Source organism: Centropristis striata, chromosome 2 (assembly GCF_030273125.1).
Source record: "Centropristis striata isolate RG_2023a ecotype Rhode Island chromosome 2, C.striata_1.0, whole genome shotgun sequence".
NCBI lineage: Eukaryota > Metazoa > Chordata > Actinopteri > Perciformes > Serranidae > Centropristis > Centropristis striata.
In genome coordinates, this window is record NC_081518.1 from 28794481 (window position 1) to 28807035 (window position 12555).

The following is a 12555-nucleotide window of genomic DNA, read 5'->3' on the forward strand; positions in this document are numbered from 1 at the left end:
TCTGTCTCTTGGTTTTCTGTCTGCCCCCTTTTTAGCAAATCTGTTTTCAGTAAAAGCTTGGATATCACAAACGCTAACTGCAGCAAGGAAGAAAGGTATTGGTCGGCTCCGTTTGTGTTTGTCTGTCGTGTCAGATCCTTTGTGTTCTTCCTTTTTCACCTTTTATTAGTTAAGCTTTCTTTTCTAGTTCTTTAACTGTCTTGTCTGTCACTTTTATATGTAGCATGTTGTCTAGTAACCTGTTAACATTCTCTACTCTAGTTCTTGTTCTTTGTTTGCACATTGAAAAGAAAAGTCGTAGAAAAAGTGAGTAAAATACAAACGTACATACTAACAACAGGCTTATTCCAAAAACCTAAAAGAGATGAAAAACATATATATACACATGCATTAAAACTACAAATCTGCTTTTACCATTTTTGGAATAATAGCACAAATGAGGCAGTCTATAAATGAACACAATCAGTCATTACACTGCAAAGAAATCTCAGATATCTGCAGCAAAACACAGAAACTCTGCCACTGCTGCAAAGGTATTCAAATATGTCTCCTATAGAAATAAAGATGTTTCAGGAATTACTTTCATTTGAAAGTTAGAGTTTGGAAATTAGACAAAAAATGTTGCATATGTTCAGTAAAAATGTTTCTGTTGTTTTGGATTTGTATATTTCAGCATTTTAGTCTCCAAAGTGTCCTGAATCACTGTATTTCTTTCTGCTCCTGCATTTCTTTTTCAGCCAACGCGTCTCTATCACCTGTTAGCTCATTACGGCTCCGTACCGAGGTGCTGTTTGACTCTGACCACATGTCGAATGTCTGTGACGGATAAATCACCTGTTTGTTTGCCTAGTGAACACAAGATATCAGAGAGAATAACGAGATCTGTTTAGTTTTTACATTATGTTTATACTAACAATGGATAAAATGTCTCAGTTTACTCTGAAAGGTGAAAAAGCTGCAGAGCTTTTCTGCCTCGTTTAGTTTTGGGACATGCGTCTAACTCGCATTTCTGTTATTGTGACAGTTCGCTTCAAATCCACTTGACAGTTAGATGTAAACATGAGTCAAGCATTTAGCAGCTAAAGACACAGATATGTTTCTCAGGAGTTGGTGGAGACCAAAAATAGAGCTAACAAAGAGTCAATAATGGGCCTAAATTCATCAGGTGACACAAACACGACTCCACTGGAATAATAACATGACACTGCTGAGTCTGCTGGATGTGAAAATTAACTCACAGCAGCAATAACAACCTCATAATGTGTTATATATCAGAAGTTCAATCGTCTGCCACCAACTGGCCCAAAAAATCAACTAAAAGAGCTCTCAGACCTCCACCAAGGTGTTGAAAAATAATTCTGCTATCCACCCCTAGAATCAGATCCACTACAAAATTTAAGAGGTTCTTCTTTGGCTCATGCTTCAACCAGTTTCATAAAAATCAGTTCAGTAGTTTTTCAGTAATCCTGCTGACAGACAAACCAACAGCTGATCTGAAAACATGACCTCATGGCAAAGCTTCAAAATTCAAATCTATGCATGCAGAAAAAGTGGCAGATATCTGCCCCCTGACAGATTTATTTATATATATATTAATTAATGTTGGCCACATCAAATATGAGCCTGTGTGCATTTTACCATTTCCCCCTCTGATCTGTGCCTCTTCTGATGAACTGATCACTTTAACATAAAGAGGAAGCCTTTGTAGCCCAACAATGAGTCGAGTATCAGCTTCAGATTAGATCCAAAAAGTCTGCTAACAGCGCAAATATTCAAGGTAAATTAAACATCATAAACCCAAACAATGACTGTATCTATGGGATTTCTGAGAGAAAAGCAGCAGAATATTTTCTTCTCTGAAGTCAGAAAAATAGCACACACTTTCCTTCCTCAGCCCTCGGGGGGAGAGGAGAATTTTTAGGTCAACTTTTCTGTTTCCTCTCTTGCTTCCCCTCCTTCCTCCCACCCCTCTTCACTCCACGATGTGTGTGTGTGTGTGTGTGTGTGTGTGTGTGTTTTATTTGTTTGTGCCAGTCTGTTGGGGAGGGGTAATATTGCTCAGCCTCCCTGTGTGGCTGACCTTGTGCGGGGAAACACAGTTTTGTCGATGGATCCGCGGCCTCGCTGCAGATTAGCATAAATTAATTGCCAGGAATGCAGATGGAGCACAAACAGGAGATTGAAATCAGGCTTTCACTCCCACTGAATAGTCCTTTATCTCCCCCATCATCTAATTGGGGAGATCCATAAATTGCAGCGTGTTTCTGACGCTCCCTCTCCAACACACATCGCCAGCGACGGACCGTGAATTAATTTTCAGATTTCAAAGACTCGCCAGCTCCAGCTTCCTGATCGCCGACTGGATGGGTGTCACAGTTAATGAGTAGCTTGTTAATGGAAGCTCGACTCTGAAGTGTGTGACAGTGTGGAGAGTCTCCTCTTCATCATTAATGAAGCCGGCAGCCAGTGGATACCTCCTCGGTGTTAGTGAACAGTGGGAACGGTGTGTTCGGCTCTGATCAGCACAAACACGGATAAAGAAACCGTGATGAGGCTCTGATCACTCAGGTGTAATATTATACGCGTTTCTTGTTGTCAACAAATCCATGAAAAGACTCAAACCAACAGAGAATCTATTAACAAATAATGCCTGGTAGCAGAAACTTTATTGTTCTGTAAAGGCTGTAAATGTTCTGTAAATGGTTGTATGAGGTTCATGAGATGGTGAGTACTGATACAGAAAATAAATCAGTGTATTTGTGTGTTAGATTAAGAATATTTTCACTTCTTTATCTTGCTGTCAGGCAGCCCTTTTTGACGGGGAAGTGAAGCTGTTAATAAACACCAGACTCCATTGATAAAAACAGTAATTTTACCTCACAGAACACAGGAGCTGCTGGTCGACTGCTGCTTCAATCCATTAGTTTGTTTCTGTTATTGTGGGTCTTTAGGTAACATTCACCAAAGTCACACAGAGGTAACAGCTTCAGGTTCACATGAGAAAGAGCTGTCTGATAGCACGGTAATGCTGTGAAGATATTGTATATATATTCTACAGAACACTAAAACTGATGTTGATGCTGCATTTAGAATATTTCCTGTTTTTTTTCTTTGCTGCCAGACAGGATTATCGCATTGTAAACTGAAGCCCTTATATTCATCTGTGCTCTCTTCAAAGACACCAGACTCCTTTGACAAAAACACGCATTTCACCTTGCAGAAGACAGGAGCTGCTGATCTACTGCTGCCTCAATCGGTGAGTCAGTTTGTGTTATCGTGTGAATTCAAACTAACTATTTTAATCTCCAAAGTCACACAATAACACAAACTAATCGATCGAGGCAGAATTAAACTAGTAACTCACTCGTTCTGTGAAGCAAAATTACTGTTTTTGTCAATGGAGTTTGGCGGCTTTGAAGACAACAGCTTCAGTTCCCCGACAGGCTGTCAATTTAATAACTCAACTAAAAAACTAAATTAATTTGTTTTAGGTGTCAGTACATTTAAAGGGAGACAATTCAAACCAAGGTCTACATATATTGTATTTTACAGTATTTTCTGTCAAGTTAAAACAGATATGTTTTTATATTTGAGTGGCTAGTGAGTGATCTGAATGACTTAAATCCCAGAGTCACAGTCAGAGTTGTTTCCACACTGTTCAACTAAAAAAAGAACTAGAAAGAGAACAAAAAATCTTTAAAACGAATGAAACAATAAGCCCTCAGGGCTCTATATGTTCTGTTCTATAAGCTGAAAGTGAAGAATGAAGAGAATCATTAAACTGCTCAGTGTTTAAATGGAGCACAGACACCATCAGCTTCATTTGTTAGTTCAGCTGATTACAGGGAAGACACTCAGAGAAACACAAATGACACTTTTACAACATGACGGTTTTATTGTGAGAAACAAGAAAGAAGCAATAACAGTCTCAATGAAAATGATATTAGATGAACAGAATTACACCATTAGCAGAAAAACACTTTACATTGGAAACATGTCGACGAGGCAGCTGCAGGAGCTCATTTAACGCCAGTGATGTCATCCCTCCTGTGTGTGTGTGTTTGTGTGTGTGTGTGTGTGTGTGCGCGTGCGTGTGTGCATGTGTATATCTGTGTGTGTGTGTGTGTGCATGCGTTTGTATATCTGTGTGTGTGTCTTCAAGCATATTTAATTATGATTTACTGTTTTCATTTTTCACTTCCAACAAAGCCAAATTGTCTATGGGCAATTAAATCCCAAAGTCTTCAAAGACATCAGCAGGCCTGTATGCTTTTTGGTAAAAGAGTGTGCGTGCGCCTGCGTGTTTGTGTGTGAAGGTGTGTGTGTGCATGTGTGTGTGTGTGTGTGTGTGTGTGTGTGTGTGTGTGTATGTATGTATGTATGTATGTGTGTGTGTGTGTGTGTGTGTGTGTGTGTGTGTGTGTGTGTGTGTGTGTGTGTATGTGTGTGTGATCCAGAAAGAGACGAGAAGGAGGGAGATATGAAAAGTTAATGACACGTAAATGAAAAATGAAAAAGCTCATGAAGAGAAGAAAAGAGAGAAACTGTGCTAATGAATTTTGCAGTGTGTGTGTGTGTGTGTGTGTGTGTGTGTGTGTGTGTGTGTGCGCGTTTTAATGCTGACATGTCTGAACTATCTTCAGATATTGTCTGAGTGTCAGTAAACGTTAACAGGAATCGCTCGTTGTTTGACGGTTTCTGACCAAAACAGCATTTTTTTTTATCCAGCGACTCTCTAACATCCTGAGAAAATAAAAAGCTTCTGTTCCATCAGCAGCGTTTTTCTATAGATTTCCTCATCAGTTTCACATTTTGTTGGTGACTGAACAATCTGAAAACCATCGGATAGTTGTTCCCCAGAGGAGGAATCAGAATTCCTGCACCTCACTTTTTATCTCGAGCCACAACAACAAATATTCAACCTGTCACTGCTAAAGAGATTTATTATTCAATATTCTTATTTAATGCAGCAACAAGGTAACTAAGACATTAAATGCATGGGATTACTTTTGTGTGTTTATTAGGAAATCAAACAGAAGTTTGCAATTAAAAATGTAAGAACTAAATAAAGTGGAGAGCAGACGGCTTCACAGAGTTGTAAATTCAGCAAACAAAACTTTTTGATTTGTCAAATTACAGTTTCAATAGGTTTGCTTTTCAATGTATTATGTTTGATTTCATAATAAAAATACACAGAATTACCCCATAAATGAGGTTTATATATGTTCAAAATCAGAAACAAAAACATAATATGCGGTGGTGTTTACTATTCACACACAAAAAAATGAACAGGATGTTTCACTAAGTTAATGGGTAGAAGTTACGTCTCAGATACTTAAAGATGAAAAGTTTCTTACAGGAGTAAAACTTTGCGGAAGGATAAAAGAGTTTGTGAGAAAATAAGAACAAGTTTTCTCTCCTCTGTCCTTGTTTGAGTCTCTTTTCAGCTTCAGTCGCTTCGTTTCTAAAAAACAACACAAACAGGTTTTGTGTGTACATGTTGTGTGTGTATGTGTGTTGTTGTTGTTGTGTACTACAGCGTGTGTGGTGTATTAATCTGACCGTGTGTGTGTTTGTTTAGATCGCGGTCGATCAGCGGGGCATCCTCCGGTCTGTCCACCAGTCCTCTCAGCAGCCCCCGGGTAAGTCCACTCATCGGTTTCCCACAATGCACCTCACTGGCTGTCTCCCCGCTCACACACCAGATGTCCATCAACACCAGCGTCTCATAAGCAGCTCATACACACCCTGTGCACTTCATCAGCAGCTGTGTGATGGACGGGCGAGACAGAAGCCTAATTTTTATAAATCTGGTGTTATTCTATATTTTTAAACAGCAACAACAACAACATATAACAAAGATAAGTCCATTAAAATAGAAGATATGAAGGTCCGGTCACAGAAAATTAGGTGGATTTAATAACATCATTTTTTATTGGCAGTGCAATTTTTGGGCCTCAAATTGATTTAATATTGGCATATATTTCACTATAAAGTATATTTTTACATATTGCAGACTGTACTTTCCATTATAGTTAAGCAACATAATGATTAATACAAAGACTTGAGTCTTTTTCTCCAAAAAAATCATGTTTCTGTCACATAATTTGTGCTTCTCCAAACAATATATTTGCAGTCAAGTACCCCCCTAATAACCAGTAAATCCCCAGTTAAACCATATTATCACAATTTTAATATTTGTAAGAAAAAGGGAAAGAAAAAGCAGCGAAAATATTAATTATGGTAATTACTTGCATTGAAAAAAACTGAGTAGGAAGGCTGCAGATGAACTTACTGACCTTTAAAGTTACAGCTTAAACTTTAACTTTGTTGTCACGTCCAAGTGAGAGTTATAGTAAAATATAACCAGCTGCACACTCAGTTGTCAGGTTTCACTGTTAGCTCGAAGATTTCTTTGTTTCTCCAGTACATTAACAATATTTTCTTAGTCTGTGCGTCCCTGGTTATAGAGTTCAGTTTGTGTCTAAACTGTTTTAGAGACGTGTCGTCATTTTAAAATCTTCATTTTTGGTCCGGTTCAGTTATATCAGGCTAGACTGAGAGTTTGTTTTATTAATGAGAGCCGACAGAACAAACTGGCAGCTGACTGTATTTTAATAGCTTTTATAATAAAGTTATAATTGCAGTGTGGAGACTGACAGGTCTAATAAAGAGAGTAAACTGCAGGTTAACACTTCACACCCAATCATTAATCATCAAGTGTGTCAACGGCTGAATAATTAGTTTTACAGAACTGTCCTCAGTCTTATATATGATTATAGTAAACAACGCCAAACTTTCCTCAGATCTTTTACGATGATGTGATATATCTCCACCGTGACAGGCATCATCATCATGACTAGTTGTGATAAACTCGGCTCATGAAGGTCGAGCTGTGCGTCTCTGTCTGCTCGTCACACAGCTTTAGATGAAGGGGGACCGGATCCATCGGAGGCCAAACACTGAACTCCAGATGAGATCCGGTGATTTAATGTCCATATGAACAGATTCTCATGCAGCTGCAGATTAGCTGAAGAAGTGATGCATCAATCAGAGAAGTCTGAGAGATGCAGCTGCAGCACAAAGGTTCACGCTGCAGGTCAGCTTCAGCAGCTCTGTCCTGCAGCGTTTTGTTTCAGAAGAGTTTTATAAGGAAACATGAGCGAAGACACAGACTGCCTGTCATCTTTTAATTTAATGAATCCATGTTTTATTCTTCAGGAAGGTTTTTATTATCCTTATCTGTTTAATTATGGAGAGTTTGAAAAGTAATGAGCCTCGTGCAAAAACTGAACTTCTTTCCTCTGTCAGGTTTATTCAGGTCACATCCACCAAATTCTGATCTGTAGATAACAATGGTAGAATGAGAGAAAAAATGTTACTGTAGTAAAAGTATGAAAATATAATCAATTAAATGTTGTTAAACTAATAAAAGTATGAAAATAATCTATAATATCATTAGATTATTATTATTCATGCATTCATGCAAAAGCAGGATTTTACTGACTGAACTATACATTAATGATTATTTTATTTATGCATTAATCTTGTGATTATTTTCTCCATAAATCAATTGTTTGGTTTGTAAAAAATAGTGAGACATGATGCACAATGTGTGATACCTTGACTATGTGTGTATGGTCTTAACCTCAACATTATTACTAAAACAGAAACATTATTAATGTATGCAAATCTGGAAACATTTTTTTTCTACATAAAAAAATGGCAAACCCTCAGAATATTGTTTCTGCTGCACATTTTCATATGATTGTGTGAAAAAAAAATCAGAATTTGTAAAATAACTACAGCGGTCAGAGTAAGAATATATACATATACAATATTTCCTGCTGAAATGTAGAAGTGGCATGAGATTCGTACCTCAAAATGTTACTAATGTAAATATAATATTAGTAAATAGTAAAATAATATTAATAATAACACTTTGTGAGTTTAGTTTGTACAGTTGTACAGTTATCTACACACACACACACACACACACACACACACACACACACACACACACACAAACACACACACACACACACCTCTGTCCAATGAGCTGAGACTGAGGAGGAGCTCCTGTGTGTGTGTGTGTGTGTGTGACTGTCACTCAGTGATCTGCTCATTCATCCCACAGCGTCGTGCTCAGCTCTGCATGTCTCTGCTGCTCCCCGCTGGAGGGGGAAGCTAAACCTGTTAGCTTTGGAGCTGGGTCACTCTGCTGGTAATCAGGGATGCACCGAATGATCGGACACAAATCAACTTACATCCTGATTTTAAGTGAAAAAGTTTTAGTTAAGTTTTGCCTAGTTTAAGTTGTAGGAATTAACTTTAAACTTTAAATATTTCACTTTCAAATAAAAAGTAATTATTATTTAATTCTATACTCATAGTTAACAAACTTAGAACTAGATAAATATTTCTGACTAACTGACATCACTTTAATACTCTAAAGTTAAATTAAAAACAATTGAATTAAGACAGAATGCATCAAAGTCAGAATTCAGAGTCATATATTTACAAGTTTCCCACTTTATACATTAGGTATCTTCTTTGCAATGTTTTCAATCTAATATAGGTTGAAAAATATTTGCAAATCATCGCTTTCTGTTTTAATTTCAGGTATTTTAGTGTCCCAATTTTTTTTTGGAATAGGGCTTTTTTACATAGTGACTTAGATCATGAACCAATTCGTTTTTTATTCAAGTAGTTCATGAAAAAAATTTCCTTTCTTGTATTGTACAGAAGTCTGGTCTCGGTGCATCCCTCCTGTTGATGCGTCATGAATGCTCCACTGCTGCGTGCTGATTGGCTGATCACTTTGCTAATCGCATGTTCTGTTTTCTTTCTTTCTTGCACTCTCACCACTCCCTGCCTGCTCCACCTCTCAACCCATCCGCCACGCTCCTCTTTTATTTCCTGCTGTGTGTTTATTTTATGGGAATGAACCTTTAACGGGCCGCGCTTTCTCATTGGCTGGCTCGCATGACCAATCGCAGCCCAACCGGCGGTTCTTCATCCCGCCCCAGTCCCCAGACCTGTGTCAGTCCCCCAACTGCAGCCCCACCCATTCCCCCGAGGTCCGCCTCAATGGGGTGGGGCCACGCACGCCCAACTCCTATCAGCCAAAGATGGGGTCTCCCCTCATGCACCCCCGCACGCAGACCCTCCCCGCCAAGCCCAAAGTGTCCGAGAAGCCCCTGCAGACCACCAGGTCCAACCCGCTCCCTAACACGGCCCAGTCCCCCACCGCCCCCAAATCTGAGCCGTCCACGCCCTGCCAGCCTCTGGCGCCCTGCATCCCCAACAGCCCCCGGGTGAGGCGCCACCCCCCCCTCACCGTCCCCCCAAAGCTGTCCATCCCCCTCTCCCCGGTGCCCCCCATGTCGCCCCGCCGCCGCCACCACCTCCACCCTGACCACAACGGCAAATCTGTCCCCATCACGCAGGTGACCCCCCACCCCTCCCCCAGAGGGAGCCCTCTCCCCACCCCCAAAGGCACCCCGGTGCACACGCCCAAGGACAGCCCGGCCGGCACGCCCAGCCCCACGCCGCCGCCCAGCCCCTCCATCGGGGGCATGCCCTGGAGGACACGCCTCAACTCCATCAAGAACAGCTTCCTGGGCTCGCCGCGCTTCCACCGCAGGAAAATGCAAGGTGTTTATGATTTATTCTCATCAGATCTTTATGATTTAATCTCCTTCTTATCTGTATGATAATGGATTCAGCACAGTGTTTATTCCTGTAGCTCAGGGGGAAAAGTACAAATCATCTGTTTGCTGCTAACAGCAGCATTTAGCAGCTCACCTGCTGTCGGCCTCGTCACCAGGCACCGCAGCCTCTGGACGCTCAGACTGATAACACAGATAACATCTCATTACAGCCTGCAGAACATTCCATGTTTTCTGCAGATAATCTCATTTACTGATTATAGATTGATACAATCTGAAAACAGAAGCATCTTTAAGACCACCTAACTCTGTGACCTCTGACCTGTTTAATTCCACAGTTCCCACCCAGGAGGACATGTCCAGTCTGACTCCAGATTCGTCTCCAGAGTGAGTAACACAGCAGCTCGTCACCGACTCACCGGACTGTTTTACAGTCATCAGAGAATCATGTGTTTATCTTCATGTTTTGTCCATGTACAACACATATGTAAGATTATACGGGGTTCATGCTGCGTTTACTTCAGGAACAAGATAAATATTCATTGGTATTTATTTTACGTGGAATTATCTACAGGAGATTACTGTAACGTTTTATTTTATTTTCCTACAACTGTGGGAAACCTCAAAATCGAAATTTCCAACCCAAAGCAATGAAATGTAGTTTGTATAATACATTTAAATGTTACAGTAATCTCCTGTAGATAATATAAATAACAGTGAATTGATGTGAGGTAACGCAGCCCTAGCATGCATTCAATCGTCACGTTTTACATTAACTGTCACATACATATCTTAATTTTTTCTCTGTGTTCTATGGCATTGTGTCTCTGTCCTTTTTGAGGATCACAGTGCTTTAAGAATAAATGGATCTGATGCTTGAAACTAATGTTGCTGCATTGTTTCCAGAATTGGACCCTCTAAGTAATGGAAATTTCATTATGGGTCTTTGTAAAATGATGGAACAGTTTTGAAAATTTGACCATAAAAATGTGAAGGTAGGTAGATACATAATATAATCACAGTGGTTGTTGATGGTTACTAAATTAACAGCTGAAAGGTTTCAGACCGATTCTGTTTCTCTTTGGGTTTGTTTGTATTTAGAAACTAAATTCTGGGAATTCATGCGTTCATTTTTAATGAGAAAATTATGGGAGAAAACTGGTTTCAAATACAAACTGTGGTGGTTCAGACTGAGTGTGGTCTCTCTGCAGACTGGCTAAGAAGTCGTGGTTCGGTAACTTCATCAACCTGGAGAAAGAGGAGCAGATCTTCATTGTGATCAGAGACAAACCTCTGAGCTCCATCAAGGCGGACATCGTCCACGCCTTCCTCTCTGTGAGTCTCCTCTTCTTAGTGTCTCTACATTCTGAAAAACCTCAACATCCATCCGTCATCTGCTCTCCTCCTCTTCTCTTACTGTCTGAAGAATCCACACTTATTTCTGCTCATTCTGTCTCTGGTCTCTGGTGTAAATTCACAGTAAAAGAAACCAGGGAAATCTTTCACTACAAAAGTGAACTCTAGTATTCTAACACATAGTATATATTATATTGTGTATGTAAACTTTAGAACATCCAAAACACACATTCAGTGGTTTATTTTATCACACTTTATTACACTGTCTATTTGTGTCTGTAGATTTCTCCTAAATTCACCAAAAGTAGCATAATAAAATGTCTCATTTGCATATTTAAACATAAAAAGAAAATTGTAATATAAAAAATATTGTGTTAATGTAGGTAATCAACTGGGAACGATTATATAGGATAAACATTGCAATTCACCTGTAGTGTTTTCAAGATGTCTGGAATTTAGTAATACAAATCTTTTTGATTTTCCTCAAACTGAGCTCCATGATGAGTATCTGTAGAGGCTCTTATGCGCTGAACTATCTGCTTTTTTTCAACCTGCAGAATTTGAAACTTCAGGAAACCCATTTATGGTTCCTGCTGCAAACCAACGTTATAGTTCTGAACCAGTTTGGCTGAAATAGTTCAGATGCTTTAGAATCAAGTGCAGGAACCAAAGATACATCAGGAATGCTCCAGTAGACTTTTATTATTACTTTTATGAAATAATAGTTTTAAGGACAGAATGGTTTTCTCTTGACAGACAGCAGCGTGTTGTGCAGCTGTCTGTCTCTTCTCGTCTCATCGTCAGCGTTGACTCGGACGCTGACGCTGCAAAACACTGACGAGTTCACGTTTAACACCGTCTGCTCCTGTCTGTTCCTCTCACGTCTGAACTCATGCAGAAGTTGTTTGTGTGTGTTGTTGCTGCTGACTCACACTCTGCCCCCCCGCGCTCAGATCCCCAGTCTGAGCCACAGCGTCATCTCTCAGACCAGCTTCCGGGCCGAGTACAAGTCCACAGCCGGTCCCACGGTTTTCCAGAAGCCGGTCAAGTTCCAGGTGGACATCACCTACACGGAGAGCACCAGCGCCACCAAGGACAACGGCATCTACTCTGTCACCTTCACCCTGCTGTCAGGTAGCACTGAGCGCACAGCAGCCGCATCCAGCTGTTTGTTAATGTAAAACAGGGCTGAACTGATCAGTCAATTCATTAGGTGACGGACGGCAATTTTCTAATCTATGATTTTTGATCAAGCACAAAAGGCATAAAATGTCACATCTGCAGCTTTGAGTGTGAGCAAGCTCTCCCTCACTTCCCATCAATGGAATCAACATCTGTGATATAAAATATGAATTAGTTTAGAGAACACATTTCGTCCATTTTTTTACTTCCAAATCAGCAGAACAGAAATTACTGGTAATAATAATAATAATAATATGTTATTTGTGTTGCGATTTACATTTTAACAATCTCAAAGTGCTGCAGAAAATTAAAAAAACTATGAGAGCAACACGATACAAAAATAAAA

General features: G+C 39.8%; 1 protein-coding gene across 2 annotated transcripts in view; it reads left to right on the forward strand.

Moving 5' to 3' along the window:
• LOC131983410 (serine/threonine-protein kinase BRSK2-like) overlaps positions 1–12555 on the forward strand; it is a 131901-nt gene that overhangs the window by 110789 nt on the left and 8557 nt on the right. Inside the window, exons 13-18 of one of the 2 annotated variants that reach the window (XM_059348129.1) lie at positions 36–95; positions 5582–5642; positions 9000–9657; positions 10010–10058; positions 10883–11006; positions 11981–12161. In XM_059348129.1, coding sequence (XP_059204112.1) covers positions 36–95; positions 5582–5642; positions 9000–9657; positions 10010–10058; positions 10883–11006; positions 11981–12161 — 1133 coding nt within the window. The remainder of the gene's footprint in view (positions 1–35; positions 96–5581; positions 5643–8999; positions 9658–10009; positions 10059–10882; positions 11007–11980; positions 12162–12555) is intronic. The other variant, XM_059348130.1, reaches the window with a different exon arrangement.